Here is a 15,005-nt window from a genome sequence, read left to right on the forward strand (position 1 = left end):
ATCTGTCATTGTTAATATATCTTTGAGACAGTTCTAGGATGGTAGTACAGAGCTGCTATTAGGAGAGCTAAGGAGCAAAGCCTTCTCAAGCAATCAGTTAGAAAACCATTTGGGGTAGGTGAGTGATGAGGGAGTATGAATAGACAAAGGCATATATGAAATTTAAAGCCCTGACCAGAGGGCCCTGTATTGTTTAAAAAACCACAACAAACTTGATGCTAAGTCTTTATGGTACATACTGAAATGGGGATAAAGACTTTGAATCTAGTCACCTGTAGTTGTTCTTTGTAATATAGTTTAATTCAAGGCTTCAGATGTAAAATTGCTAAGTATATGTCCTGCCTTCTATTATTTACCTATTCTTCTTTACCGTTTTTTCTATCTTTATTTCCTTAAATCTATTGTCTATATTTTGAATTTATCCTCATTTCTCTTAGTCCTTTTCCAAATCTATTTGATAAGATTTATAGTTTTTAAATGTTCTTTTATTGTTAAAGTTAGTTTAAGTTAGTCCTTTGCTGTGAATTGCTTTTGGATCATTTGGAAAGGTTATTAGCTTTGCAGTAACCTAGTCATATAGTTAGTTGTCTTCCTTACCTTTTTGATTGATTGAATGCCTACCTTCTTAGTTCCAATTACTCCCAAGTGCTCTAGAAACCTGAGGCATTTGTTATAAAGGTCTGTAGAACTGATAATTTCATAAAAATTGTCTGTCCTTTTTGTGCCGTTGTTGTTGTTGTTATTTTACTAGAACTAGTATGTTCCTTGTAACAGGAACATATATTTGTATATAGCAGAATATAGTGGAAGTGGTTCAACTGATTTTTGTAGAATGAATACATGAATCTTTCCTCGGTATTCAGTTCAAACCTCTACTTACAGTATATATCCCCCCCAGTTAATGTGAACATACTGTGCTTATTTTCTTGTAATAATTTTCAACAAAACAGCCAACATTGACATATTCAAATTTATTGACATATAAGTTGAGATGGCAACATATGTACATGTGCATGTATTTAGGTCTGATACATAAAGACTACTCTATACATCTGTAATTTACAGTCTTTCTTTTGTGTACCAAGAGTTTGAATTTCTTCATTTTGTCTTCTCTACAGTAAGTGTTCTGTGCTTCTCTTTTACATAGAAGAATCCTGGGGGTTGATCTAGTCTTTATTCTAAAAAAGATCTCCTTTTTTTAGTCTACTAATTTTCTTTACAATGTGGTATTCCTGTGGAAGGGCAGTGTGTGGCAGTGAGGACCTGCCCGGTGTTTTGTTGTGTTACTACTGCTTCCTGCACTTAAACTTGTGTTTATTTGCTTTACTCACTGTAAACATTTCACTGCTTTTGTGATTGCTGAACCTAATGCCTACAGATTATTTTAGTTTATGTGTAGTTGAAGGCATAGACTTTGTCTTGTGGAAATGTTTGCAAACTACAAATAACATAATGAACTTTGCTGTGTTTGTCATCTATATTACTATATAGGTTTACTCCCACTTTCTCATCCCTGTGTTCCCAGGATACAATCAGAAGTCCTTTATTACCTGTTGTTCTCTCAGAGGACTCCAGGAATGGGTACTCCTTCAGAGTGGATTTCTGTCATTTTCTAGATGCTTTTTTTTATAGCTTGCCTTAGTCATGTTGTACTCCAACTGTAATTTTTGACTGCTAAAGCAAAAATCCTGTGGATTGGCGAATTAATTTTGTCCTTCCTAATAGTTTTCTTGTAGCTGAGGAACTATATTCTAGAGGCTTGACTTTATTAAGCTGATTCCTTAATTCATTGAAGGGAAAATTTTACTATTAAGATTGGCTTCTAGCCGGGCATTGGTAGCACATGCCTTTAATCCCAGTACTCAAGAGGCAGAGGCAGGCAGATCTGAGTTCAAGCAGCCTGGTCTACAGAGTGAGTTCCAGGACAGGCTCTAAAACAATACAGAGAAACCCTGTCTCAAAACAACAAACCCCCCAAAATAAACAAAAAGATTGACTTCTAAACTAATAGTTTGGCTAGAGTACTGTTATAGTACTATTGAAAAAGTGTGAGGGGATGGTCAGAATTCTGTCCAAGGGTTTTGAGAGTATTTGTTCTGCCTTCTTCAGTTGCTTGTCTCAGTGTTGCTAGGGAGCCTTGTCAACCTTGAAGACTGTTTGAGCATGTAAACCACAGCAGTTTTCAAGCCTTCCACTCCCAAAGAACTGTTTCTTTGTGGACTCTTTTCAAGTTTGATCATATGAAAAGTTAATACTGTTAAACATTTATAAATACTTAGCTAGCTGTATGCCTTGAACAACTTCCCATAATCCTTATGTATGTTTTTTAAGAAGTCCTCTTTTCCAATGACATTTAATGCAGTACAGATTTCCATATCTGCTCCCATGTTCAATCTATGGAAGTATCATGATGTATAGCCTATGCACTTGTGAGAAAACTGTGCTAGATAGGTAGTGTTTTACTATGGTCATGATCACAACTTTGATTTCCCAAATGCCCTGTAATTAGCAAATCTAAAAAGCAATTAGTTTTTAAAAATGAGTTTTGTGTTAAAGCTAATTTTGTTTCATATGCTTATTTAAAGGAATGTTTAATAATGGGAATAATTTGATAACTGTTTATGTGCCACAACGTATGCTCTTTTCTAAATTCTTTATGCAGCATAAGGAAGGAGTGTTACGATTGGTCAGTCTGCTCCCATCCCTGTGTTCTTCTTGATCTAAGTCAGATAAATAGAAGTAGAAAGTAAACCTTGGAGAGCTATGGTATTTTTTTGTTTTTTTCTCCCTTTTTAGTGATGCTTTAGTTTTTCAATTAGTTGTTTGTTTATCATAACCAGTACAGTAGATGTCCAGCATTTATCATTAGGAGTCATATTTTTAATTATCAGTAATAATGTATTTTGAAATACTAAATATTATGTGGTAATAATTATTTTCTTTTAAAGCATCAAAATTTTGAAGAACAAATGCAAGGCATGAAGACCCAGTTAATCCAGCTGAGCACCTTGCTGAGATTATTGGACAGTGGATTTTGTAGCTATTTAGGTAAGCTGAGTGAATGCAAGTATACACAGCAGGTTATAGGATAATACCTGTAAAAATATAAAGGTACTGATTTTTCAACTTTAAAAAATACTTATTTTTGTGTGTGATGTTTGGCCTGCATACATGTATGTGTACCATATGTGTGCCTGGAACTGGAGTTATGGATGGCTGTAAGCCACCATGTGAGTGCTGGGAATCGAACCCAGTTCCTCTGCAGGAGCAACAAGTACTCTCCAGGCCTCATAAAAGAACTCATCTCTTTTTTGTTTTTTTCCAGACAGGTTTTCCCTGTGTAGTAGCCCTGACTGTTCTGGAACTTGCTCTGCAGACCAGGCTGACCTCAAACTCAGAGATCGCCTGCCTCTGCCTCCTGAGTGCTGGGATTAAAGGCGGGTGCTACCACCGCTAGGCATAAAAAATTTCTTAAAGGCAAGGATGTTCCACTGCTTTTGCCTGAGTTCTTTTAAAGAGAAGAGTTAAGACCACTTGACTTCACACACTTACTCGTTTAGTTGTTTTTAAAAAATGTTGCACTATACATTCAGTTGCTTCCTTGAGTTGGCAGAATATAGTCAGACATATGAGGCTTCTTGTTACATAGAATGCATAGATAAATTTGAGTTTGAGGAAGATTCATCCATTCTGACATGTTAGCATAAGAATAAGCCCTATTTTCTTTCTTTCTTTCTTTCTTTCTTTCTTTCTTTCTTTCTTTCTTTCTTTCTTTCTTTCTTTCTTTCTTTTTTTTATAGAATCCCAGGACTCTGGATATCTGTATTTTTGCTTCAGATGGCTTTTAATAAGATTTAAAAGGGAATTTAGTTTTCTAGATATTCTTCGATTATGGGAGGTAAGTTCTTACATTGATTATTCTGTGTAGAGTTGTAAGTATATTCTCATAGGTTCACTGTACTTTCTCAAGCAAGTGCATTTGAAATGCATTTGTAGTCTTCCCTAACAACTAGTGACTTCAGATACAACTCTTGGTTCTTGGACTATCTCTTCAAAAGAGACCAGCTATCCCAGAGAAAGTTTTCTAGATCATTTGCTACCTGTATCCTTTATTTGATTTCACTGTTTTATTTTTAAGTTTTTTCTCTTTGCGAGTTTTATATAATGTTTTAACTGTATTCATGCTTTCCCCATTTTCCCCAAGTCCACTCCTTCTTCCTTACCCATCTACTTGCTGGGATTTGGTCTGGCCTGGGCTTGCACAGGTCTTACATGTGCTGTCACAACCACTCCAAATTCAGAAGTGCATCTTCTGCTGTGTCCGTAAGAGTGTTTCTTTGTAGTCAGCCACCACCTCTGGCTTCTGCATTCTTTCCGCCCCCTCTTCCACAATTGTCTACCCCTTGGAAGGGGGCAGGATGTATGTCTGCTCCCTTTAAGGCTGAGCACTCTGCTGGTTCATTCTCAACACCTTGGCCAGTTGGTGTGTTTATGCTAATTGCCATTTACTGCAAATAGAACCCTTACTGATGAGGGTTCAGAGACACATTGATCTATAGGTTTAACAATATATCATTAGGAGTTGGTTTTATACTATGTACTTTAGTAGACTGATAGTAGTAGGTTCTCTTTGAGGGCCTAGACACATCTGGATCTATCTGCAGTTTCTTGGCCTAATAATGTGCTAGGTATGGGTTTCATCTTGTAGACATTCTCAAAAAGCCAAAAATAGATCTACCATGTAATCCAGCATATACCTTTCTTGGTGTGCGTTAGGGTTGTTTATAGGATAGAACTGACAGAATTTGTGTATATAAAAAGAGGATTTATTAGTGGCTTATAAGTTCAGCCAGTTCAGTAATGGCTGCCTCCCAATGGGAAGGATAAGAATCTAGTAGTTATTCAGTTCATAAGGCTGGACATCTCTTTTCTTCTGTACAATATTAGTGTAATGTCTTGTCTTTATAAAAACTAAGGAAACAGGGGCTGGAGAGATGGTTCAGCGGTTTAGAGTACTGACTACTTCCAGAGGTCTTGAGTTTGATTCCCAGCAACCACATGTTGGCTCACAGCCATCTATAGTGAGATTTGATGCCTTCTTCTGGCATAATAAAGTAGTACATGCAGATAGAGCACTCAGTCATATACATAAAATCAATAAAAAGTATAAAAGAAACCTAAGGAATGATAGAATTTCTACCAAGGAAAGAATATGTAATACATATGTTAAGAACCACCTGTAAGAGAACTCCTTTTACAGCTGGGAATTGATTCCTGCATTACCATTAGAGAAGGCTCTGCTAGTTGAAGGATATTGCTTTGTGGCACTTGTATTCTGCATGGACTCATGCCTAACTGTGTAAATATGTGTAAATAGAACCCTGAATATCTTTTATTACAGTTCGTCTTTATACCATATACTTTGATTATGTTTTCCCCTTCCTCAACTCCTTCCAGACCTTGCCCGTGTCCCTTCCCAACCCACCCAACCTTATTTTCTTTCTCAATCTCTTAACACACACACACACACACACACACACACACACACACACACACACACACACACACACAAATACCTCACTCACTCACTCACTCACTCACTCACTCACTCACTCACTCACTCACTCACTCACTCCAAAAACAAAACACAAGGAAACAAAAGGCCTATAAAACTAAACAAAGCAAAAAGTTGTTTGTGGTGGCTGCTACTCCTGGGCATGAGGCCTGTCCTGGAAATGGGAACATGAACTCTTTAAAGATAGTTTACAAATATTGTTACCACTTAAGTGGACGGACTCCTGAATCTTTGAGGTTAATTGCCTTATAATGAAATTTCTAGAACTGGGTGAACTTGTCTTATTCCCTGTGAAAGCCGAGGCATTTCTGCTATGCAACACTAGCATTTTTGTATGGTTTCTTTTTCTTACCAGAAAAGATGTCATAAGTACATTACTAGGGATACATTTAGGTTTAAGTGGAACTGTTGCTCAAATGTGTATGCAGTGGGGGTGCTCATTTTGTGCAGTCCCTCCAGTTTTTGTTGGAATCAGGGATATTCTTGACCTTGAATTGCATGATGTGATGATGTACATGGTGTAGAAGTTCCTCTCGCTGTCTCTACTCTTCTGTCCATAACTAGGTCTGTTTTAATTTGTAGGAATTTGTCCTCCCTGATTGTTCTAGGTTAGACAAATACTGCAAGTGGACCTAACCTTTAGATTTTAAGGCTCACCTTATGCATGTGGCCAATAGTCAGTGAGCTGTTTGCTGTAGTAGTTGAAGAGTCACACTGGAAGTATATCAGTATATACTAAACTTGATTTTAACTTTTTTGTGACCCCTTCATTTCTCTTCTGTTAGGTAGAAAAACTGGGCTATCCCACCAGACATGTTTATTGCCTTAGAATTAGCATGCATCTCTGAGGAGATAATTTACAATTGATTTGGTTTTCAAGCAACTTATATTTTTTGTAGGTCATATGGACAGAACTGCCTTGTAAGAACTTTCATCTTCTTCTATGCTGTGCTATCCTGGAATCAGAAAAGCAGCAGATAATGGAAAAGCATTATGGCTTCAATGAAATACTTAAGGTGGTTCTTCTCTCAGTAGATGATGGCGCCCTGGTGCTTCTCTCTGGTGGTCTTCATGCACAAAACAGCTTTTTGGGGTGTTGTTGAATCTCATGAGTCTCACTGTGTCCTTAACACCTAGTGTTGGACTGGATTTCTGAGAATGACACTTTAGCAAATGCATATTGCTCAGTTCTTTTCAGGTTGCTCTTTAGTAAGGAAAATAAATTTAACAATTTTTTAATGTAGTTTAGTTTTTTTAAAAAATGAGTTGCCTTTTACTTAAAACGTTGAGATAGTAGACTTGAGATGGGTGCAGGTTTAATGTTCTGTAAGCTTATTAGCTAATTCCTTGACTTTAAAACCTGAAAGAGTCTAATGAGAGATATATTGGATTTTCTGTGGATTTGTAATATGTGAATATTTTTATATTATGGTTAATATCTGCAGTGCAGCATAATTGGTTATAAATAGTTTGTTTTAGAGCTTTCTGTTTTGATTATCGGGTTCTCTTCTGTTTTTTTTTTTTCCAGCATATCAATGAGTTGTCCATGAAAATTGATGTGGAAGATATACTATGTAAAGCGGAAGCAATTTCCTTACAGATGGCACAGTGCAAGGTATACAATCTTGCAAATAATTGCAGTATTTTTCTCCTTTTTATCAGCTAAGGAAAAGATTTGCATATAAGGATTTTCATATAAGGAAAGTAAATTACAGTCAGAAAATTGAAGGCAGATGCAAAGCTTTTGTTTTATTTACTATTTTAAGTTTACCTTGCTTAGTTGAAAACAGTTGACTAATTATATCAGATTGGAAACATTTAATTGGCAAAATGACAAAAGTAATGAAAATATTCCTACAACTGGAGGCTGTAAATTTTAAATGGCGTCCAATTTAATGAATACAGAACAGGATCTCTTATGCACAGCATCCAACACCAAAGGGAGGTGCTGACCAAAAGCATGTGGGTGGTAGTTTATCTTACTCTGTTGTCATCAGGTCTTGTTTCTAAAAACAAAGACAAATTTGATGTTTTAGCCGAATTTAAACCAAATCTATAGTTCAGCTCCCCCTGCTTTATTTTAAAACTTAGACAATTTTATTTTAAAATTAAAGTCCTCGAACTGCTTCTGTTTTGGTTTCATTCTGGTGTGTGACAAAATACTGACTGCAAGCAAATTAGAAGAGGCTTGGGTTTGCTTCCACTTACAGGTCACATTCCATCGAGGGAAGTCAGAGCAAGAACGTAAAGTAGAAACTACGGAAGAGTGCTGCTTCATGACTCACTCCAGGCTCATGCTTATTAGCTAGTACAGATTTTGTGTGTGTGTGTGTGTGTGTGTGTGTGTGTGTGTGTGTGTGAGAGAGAGAGAGAGAGAGAGAGAGAGAGAGAGAGAGAGAGAGAGAGAGAGAGAGAGAGAGAGAGGGAGAGAGAGAGGGAGGGAGAGAGAGAGAGAGAGGGGGAGAGAGAGGGGGAGAGAGAGGGGGAGAGAGAGGGGGAGAGAGAGGGAGAGAGAGAGAGAGAGAGAGAGAGGGAGAGAGAGAGGGAGAGAGAGAGAGGGAGGGAGGGAGGGAGGACTGACTGACTGACTGTGTTTGTCTCTCTGTGTGTATGAGCATATGAGTGCAGGTGTCCTTGAAGCCTGCTCTCCAGCCCTCTACCTAGTTTTATTTTGAAGCCCCTCTTATTCCACGAATGGTGTGGGCCACAGTGGGCTGGGCCCTTCTACATCAATTAGCAATCAAGACAATCCCCAATAGACTCACCTACAGGCCATCTGATCTGGGCAGTCCTGCAATTGAAACTCTCTTCTCAGATGACTCTAGGCTGTGTCATGTTAGCATTTAACGCTAACTAGAAAAATTTGAGACAAGATAGATGGCTAGAATTTCATTTGGAATATAGAAAGATGAGATGATGTGAGAACAGTGCGTGGCATTTACACTGCTAAAATAAGTGTTCAGACTCAGAAATCAAGTAGTTTCAAAGGGTTACTTTGTGAATATTCCTCAGTAGTGAATAAATTGTTTTATGTTTGATTTTTCATACTCAGGAATTGCCACAAGCAGTTTGTGAGATCCTGGGATTTCAGAACAGTGAAGTTACAACTCCAGATTCAGACACCGGTGAAGATGAAAATGTTGGCACTGCTTGTCCCACATCTTCATTTCCAAGTAACACCTTGTCCATCCCTGCTGCCAGTGAAGCCAAAGACAGCTCAGCACAGACATTAGCATCCCCAAATGCCTGCAGATTAACACCTGCATGATCATTTGTCTTACATTTTTTAAGAGATACTTTGTTGCAATTCCTTTTTAATACATGAAAGGTAGACATTTACAGTCTTGGTATTGATCATGCTTTAAGTTTTATGGAAAGACAGTGTACTGATGTTCTTGCATTAAAGCTTTACGAAGTTTTAAACTAATTATTTTTGTAGTTACTTCTACCAAATAGCCTTTCCTTTTCAATAACATTCCTTAGTATTTTTATAGCGAAGTGCATTTTATTTGTGGCTGATGATCTGGGATTGAATAAATACTACAAGTGGATGCTTTGGGAATTTGAAAGCATTCATGGTGTACTCCTTAGTGACTGTGGACTTGATGAAATTAAATGGTGAGCCTTTATAAAAAGCATTCTAAGCTGAGGAGATTGTTACTCAGTGATGAGATCTAAAAATACAAACAGATTCAGTTTTTCCATTGTTTACAACAATATTCAGCTTAAGTATTTATGCTGGTTGAGTGTGATTTAAATTAGACATTTTCACCAGTGTAATTACTGTGTGGATAAAGAACTACTTCAGCCTTAGCAAGTGGATTGGCAGTATGTTTTTTACAAAGAACTTTTCTTCACTTGTACATAGACTATATATAAGTACTATTTATGAGTATAAGAAAGCATAGTCCTATTTTCTGTAACTGAATAAACTTGACTATTGATTTATATAAGCTGATTCAACGAAGTTAATACATGGCTTCAATATAAGATCTTTTTCAAAACTATTTTCTTAACTGGACATTTATTTAATGAGACTACATTCAATCCTACCTATACCTGGCATAATTTTAAAATTAATCACTGTAACCTCACTTTACTAATAATGTTTATTATCTTTCCTAATAGTGCATTAATTGGTTAATCAGATCTTTAAATTTTTATAAAATATTCTTTGCAGATAGCTTATGTCAAAGATTTCCAGGCACTGTCATGAGTCTCAAAGTAATATTTTTTGTATATGAATGAAGATGTTTTTACCATGCAGTATTGCATGATTTTAAGTTATGTGGAATTAACATAACTGGTTCCGTTTTAATTGTAATTTGTTAAACTCTTGTACATATCATTAAAATAAATTGAAAGCTAAAATAGTGTTTTCAGTTAAATTACACCTAGAAACTTCTGGTTCTTCATCAGACTAACTCAAGGTGGACATGGATGTATACCAGGTTTTCATTATTGAACTAATTCTTCCATTGAGTTGCAGAAGTGATAAACAAGCACCTCCTTTATACTTAACACGTTTTCATCAGTATACACAGTCACAGTATGATTATCTGAGTCAGTGAAGCAGTGGCTCTGCAGTGGTAGTGTTGAGAGATTGGTTGTTTTCGTCCCCAGAAAGTAAAGGTACCAAAGGAACTTTCCCCCAGTTGAGTATTAACTGACAGTCATGGCACTAGAGCCATTAGATTGAAGTTTTTAATATCTGAGTGTTATCTCTTATCAGTTAATAATGAGTAAGCCTGTCTAGAAAAACTGCTCACAAGCCACCACCCCAGCCTTTCATTTCCTGCTGCTCGGGAAATTGTTCAGAACATCTTGATGTCCTCCTTGTTCTTCCTGGATGGGGGGGTGTTAGGACTTCTCTCTACGTAATATGATATCTGCTTCAGATTAAAGAAAATTTAATATGTTTCATAAGTTGAACTTTTGTCAAGTTTTGTTATGACTGCTTGTTAAAGTATTTTTACTAAACTGCATTTCTGTCAATCACATTTCCTTTTTTTTTTTTTTTACATGAGAATGATAAAGCATTGGAGTTGGTAAACTCTTAATCAGCAGACAAAATCCAGTTAGGAATATAATGCAAGCTTGAGCTAGTGGGATTGTTAGAATATATAGCCCAGGAAAATTTCTTGGTGTAATTTTTGAAAAGATAATTTTAGTGTTCACAAAATGTTCTACCTATACCCCTGTAGCATGTAGAAGATGATTAATTTTATGTGATACATAAGAATTTTAAAATCTAAATATTTTCTAATTTTAATTGCATATTTTCAGTTTTTTTGTGAATGTATGGGAAACATTTACCTTTAAGAACCTGTTTTGTTTGTTTCTAGATTTTATCTCTTTCTATGCAGAAAACTTTAGTCTTGGTTAATAGAAACAATCTTTTTCAGTAGTCCTTACAGGAGAGTAGTTGTTGTTGAACTTGGTGGTGCCCAGAATTGAGATGGGTCCTGACTGAATCTTACAGGGAGCCCCATGTGTCCATTCCTAGCATGGTGTGTATAACATAACCCATGGTGTTTATGGGCTTACTTTGTGTGCATTGATGTAATGGACATTTTCACTTCAGAGTTTTCATTCAAAAATCTTAGAGCAGTGATTCTCAACCTGTAGGTTGAAACCCCTTTGAACCGGGTTGTTGAATGACTGTCTCTCAGGAGTCATCCAAGACCATCAGAAAACACAGATATTTACATTAAGTTGCAAAATTACAGTTATGAAGTAGCAACGAAAATAGTTTTACAGTTGGGGGTTACCACAGCATGAGGAAAGAAGTGACAGTTTTCCTATTTTATGGAAATGTTCATATTGATTTGTGTAAAAGTAGAAATGTATTAAAGTATAGTTACATAGTATTTTACACTCATATATAGCGTCGTCAACATTCAGCCAACTAGTCTCTAAAATTGCATCATGAGAAAATGGAAAGATATTTAAGCTTATATTGCTGAAAATGGTACATTTAATTATACCACCTTCATAAGAACAATCTTTTTGTGATCCCAAAATCTCTGCAAGAGTTAAAAAATACCAACATTCTCCGAAATGCATTGCCTCACAACAGAGGTGTAGTGCAAGGGGAACATGAAATGTCACCTCAGAGAGAGGTGCGTACACCTAGTGGGAAGACAGAGTCTCAGGGCCCGCCCGGGTGTAGCTATCCCTGGAGTAAGGCCATTGGAGACTGCATGGCTCCCTGAACTTCCTCTTCCTCCTCCAGCAGCTGTCACTCCTGGAAGTTAAGGTACAGAAGGTATTAGCCATTTTATTGAGTGTTTTTCCCAAAGCCCCTGTTGTGATTTCAAACAGAATTCTGTCAATTTCTCGTTCTGCCTCTGCTTCCATTTCTTGTCCTCTATGCTTTCAAACATGCCCCAACATGTCTATAATTTCAGCTCTCATGGCCTGGGATTCTGACAAGACTGCTTGGCCTCCATTGTGTCTATTCTTCGGGAAGTCAGCTGCTTGTTGGACCACAGCCTGTTTTTTCACCCCCATGAATATGCAGTTCATATGTGCATTGGATGTATAGAACTTGTCACAGCCTGCCTTAACCTGATCATTCCTCAACTAGAACCCCACAGAAGACATCCTTCTGGCCATTTGTGGCTCCATCTTTCACAAGATTGTATCCCTTTGGATGCCTATCTGCCTGTCACCTTTCATGTTTCCCGTGACCATTGAACAGCTGTGGAAGTTTCTTCCAAACAGCCATGACAACTTTTTGCCCTGCCTGGTTTCTATTTCTTCCTCCTGGATAGAGTATATGTCTTTTATGCTTTTCTCCAATCCCATAAAGACGTTCAGAACCAACAACATGTACACTGTTTAAGACTTCATCACAGGGGATTTGTTTCCATTTATTGAATAAAATGCATGTGAATAAGGCCAGAGCCACACACAGGTACTCTGAACACAGTAGCTTAATCAGTTGGTTAGGATTTGCAGCTGTTGTCCTCATTATTTCACCTGGTTCTCTCAAACTCTCCCTGATTTCGAAAAATATTTGCTACTCTTTGGCTAGTCTAGGAAATTGCAGTCTTCTGCCTGTGCTGAAACTAGCATCAAAAGTGTGTTTGTGTGTGTGTTATTATTATTGTTTCTCTGTGTAGCTTTGTAGACCAGGCGGGCCTTGAACTCAGAAATCCATCTGCCTCTGCCTCCTGAGTGCTGGGACTAAAGGCATGCGCCTCCACTGCCTGACTGGCAGTTGGGTTTTCTACATTATCACAAAGATGGATTTTGCCAAGTAATTCCACTTTTTCATTCATAATCAATAGTTCCTCACTTTCAGGGTTAGAGAATACATTGGTGGCATGCTGGATTTATTCTTTGAGTTCCAAGATGGGCAAACCATACTGCCCTGGGAGTCAGAGGGAGCCTGTTTCCACCACAGAACAGCAGTGAGCTCATCTAAACTCCAATGTGATGCAGATCAGCATCACAGAAAGACTTGTGGTTTTGCTCGCCCAACAATGGCGGTCTCCTGATGGAAAGTCCAGGAATTCAATAGTTGCTCAGTCCACGAGGCTGGCTGTCTCAGCTAGTCATCTTCCACGCTGGAATCCTGGAGCAGTAGGCTCTAATATCAGTGAAGGAATGCCTTAGCAGCAGGATAGATGAACTTATCAGCAAGAGTGGGGACAGGCAGGCAAAAGGCAAAGCTGCGTCCTCCCATGTCCAGAAGGTGTGGTCCAGATTTAGGTGGATCTTCCGTTGTCAAATGATCCAATCTAGAAAAGTCCCTCACATGTGTGCCCAGTTGCTTAGATTTTAATTCTAGTCAAGTTATCAACCAAGAACAGCCATAGTAACATTCACTGTATGTAAGTTTCCAAACCCAGGTCCATCTGTTTACCAAATGATAGGCTAGGTATGTCGAGAGAGGTAAGGAATGTGATTATCTGAAAAGAGTGAAGGAGAAGATGGGGGACCCTTGTCCAAAACCCACCTTCCTTCCGAGGGCAGCAAGGACTTTTCAAAGGAAAGAATTAAGGAAGTAGAAGGAAAGGGCAGAACATTATTGGACATGCTCAGGTGTCATGAGGGTTGACTGTATCCAGTTGCACTTCATGCGTTTTCATGTAGGCATAGGTAGATAGCCATTTTAAGCTACACATGTACAAACTAGCTGTTCTTAGTTCTTTTGTGCAAGAATGTCTACCTAGGAGTTGAGTTGTTGAGTTCTAGTTAACCCTAGTCTTGAGAAACTGCCAGATAGTCTTAAAAAAAAACTACATTGTTTTCCACATTCATGGGGTAAAAACATCTAGGTCACATGGTAACTCTAGGTATCATATATTGAGGGACCACCAAACTATTATCTGGAGTAACTATGTCACTTTACATTGCCACAGGTAATGTAGGAAAAGTCCAGATTTTCTGTCTCTTCATCAATGCTTGGTATCATCTGTTATTTTTATTCTAACTACCTCCACTGAGACTGAAGTATTTCATTTTTACATGATTTGTAACTTTCCAATTAATGATGTACAGCATTTTTCATGTGCCCATTAACCATATCTTTGGTGATATTTCTATTCAATCTTAACTAAATGTTGCAGCATTGTGAGAGTTCTTAATTCTGGATGAAATACAATAAATATTTTCTCCTATAGTAAAGGTTGTTTTCTTTATTTTAAATTTTTATTTTTTGATAGTTTCATATGAGTACTATATTTACATCGTTTCCCCCTTCAACTCCTCTCATGTCTCCCCCATGCCCTGCCAAATCCATGGCTGCTGTTTCTTTAATTACACACACACACACACACACACACACACACACACACACACACACACACACACACACACACCCTAATAGTCCATTTATTGTTGCTTGTCTGTGTGATTAGGGTTGATCCATTGGGATTGAGTAATGTATTGGGGGCTCATTCCAGTAGCCATTGGTTATATGTAGTTTTTCATCTAGGAGTGAGGGGGGGCTAGGAAATTTCCCCCATCCACATTGGCATGTTTCATTATGCAGATTTGCGTAGACAGCCATGCTGCTGAAGTTCCATGGGTGCAGCTTCCCTTTCAAGTCTAGAGACACTATTTAGCAGCAGGTGTCCTGGTCCTCTGGCTCTAATATTTTTCTGTTCTTTTCCAGGGCTTTCCCTGAGTCTTAGATTTAAGGGTTGTATTGTAGATGAGTCAACTGGGATTGGGCATCCTATGATAATTGTTCAGATTATTGTTTTCCTATTGTTTCATCTTGGAGCCTTTCTTTGAAAATTATCGATCAGAAATGCAGTGGATATTTACAGGCTATCACTAGTTCATTTATTGATGTCTGTCTTTACGAAGTACCACACTCTACCGATGACTAAATTTGTTGTAGATTTTGGAGTTTTCTGACTACTGTTTACAGACTTCGGACAACTCTTTCACATACTGCTGTTTACCCACAGCT

General features: G+C 37.7%; 1 protein-coding gene across 2 annotated transcripts in view; it reads left to right on the plus strand.

The window, feature by feature from the left end:
• Tbc1d15 (TBC1 domain family member 15) overlaps positions 1 to 9,946 on the plus strand; it is a 49,300-nt gene extending 39,354 nt beyond the window's left edge. For both annotated transcript variants that reach the window (XM_005081470.4, XM_005081471.4), the window contains 5 exons: positions 2,949 to 3,048; positions 3,801 to 3,898; positions 6,475 to 6,591; positions 7,104 to 7,190; positions 8,628 to 9,946. In XM_005081470.4, the coding sequence (XP_005081527.1) occupies positions 2,949 to 3,048; positions 3,801 to 3,898; positions 6,475 to 6,591; positions 7,104 to 7,190; positions 8,628 to 8,843 (618 nt within the window). In that variant the 3' untranslated portion in view covers positions 8,844 to 9,946. The remainder of the gene's footprint in view (positions 1 to 2,948; positions 3,049 to 3,800; positions 3,899 to 6,474; positions 6,592 to 7,103; positions 7,191 to 8,627) is intronic.
• The last annotated feature ends 5,059 nt before the right edge of the window (positions 9,947 to 15,005 follow it).

Source organism: Mesocricetus auratus, unplaced genomic scaffold (assembly GCF_017639785.1).
Source record: "Mesocricetus auratus isolate SY011 unplaced genomic scaffold, BCM_Maur_2.0 Super-Scaffold_100011, whole genome shotgun sequence".
NCBI lineage: Eukaryota > Metazoa > Chordata > Mammalia > Rodentia > Cricetidae > Mesocricetus > Mesocricetus auratus.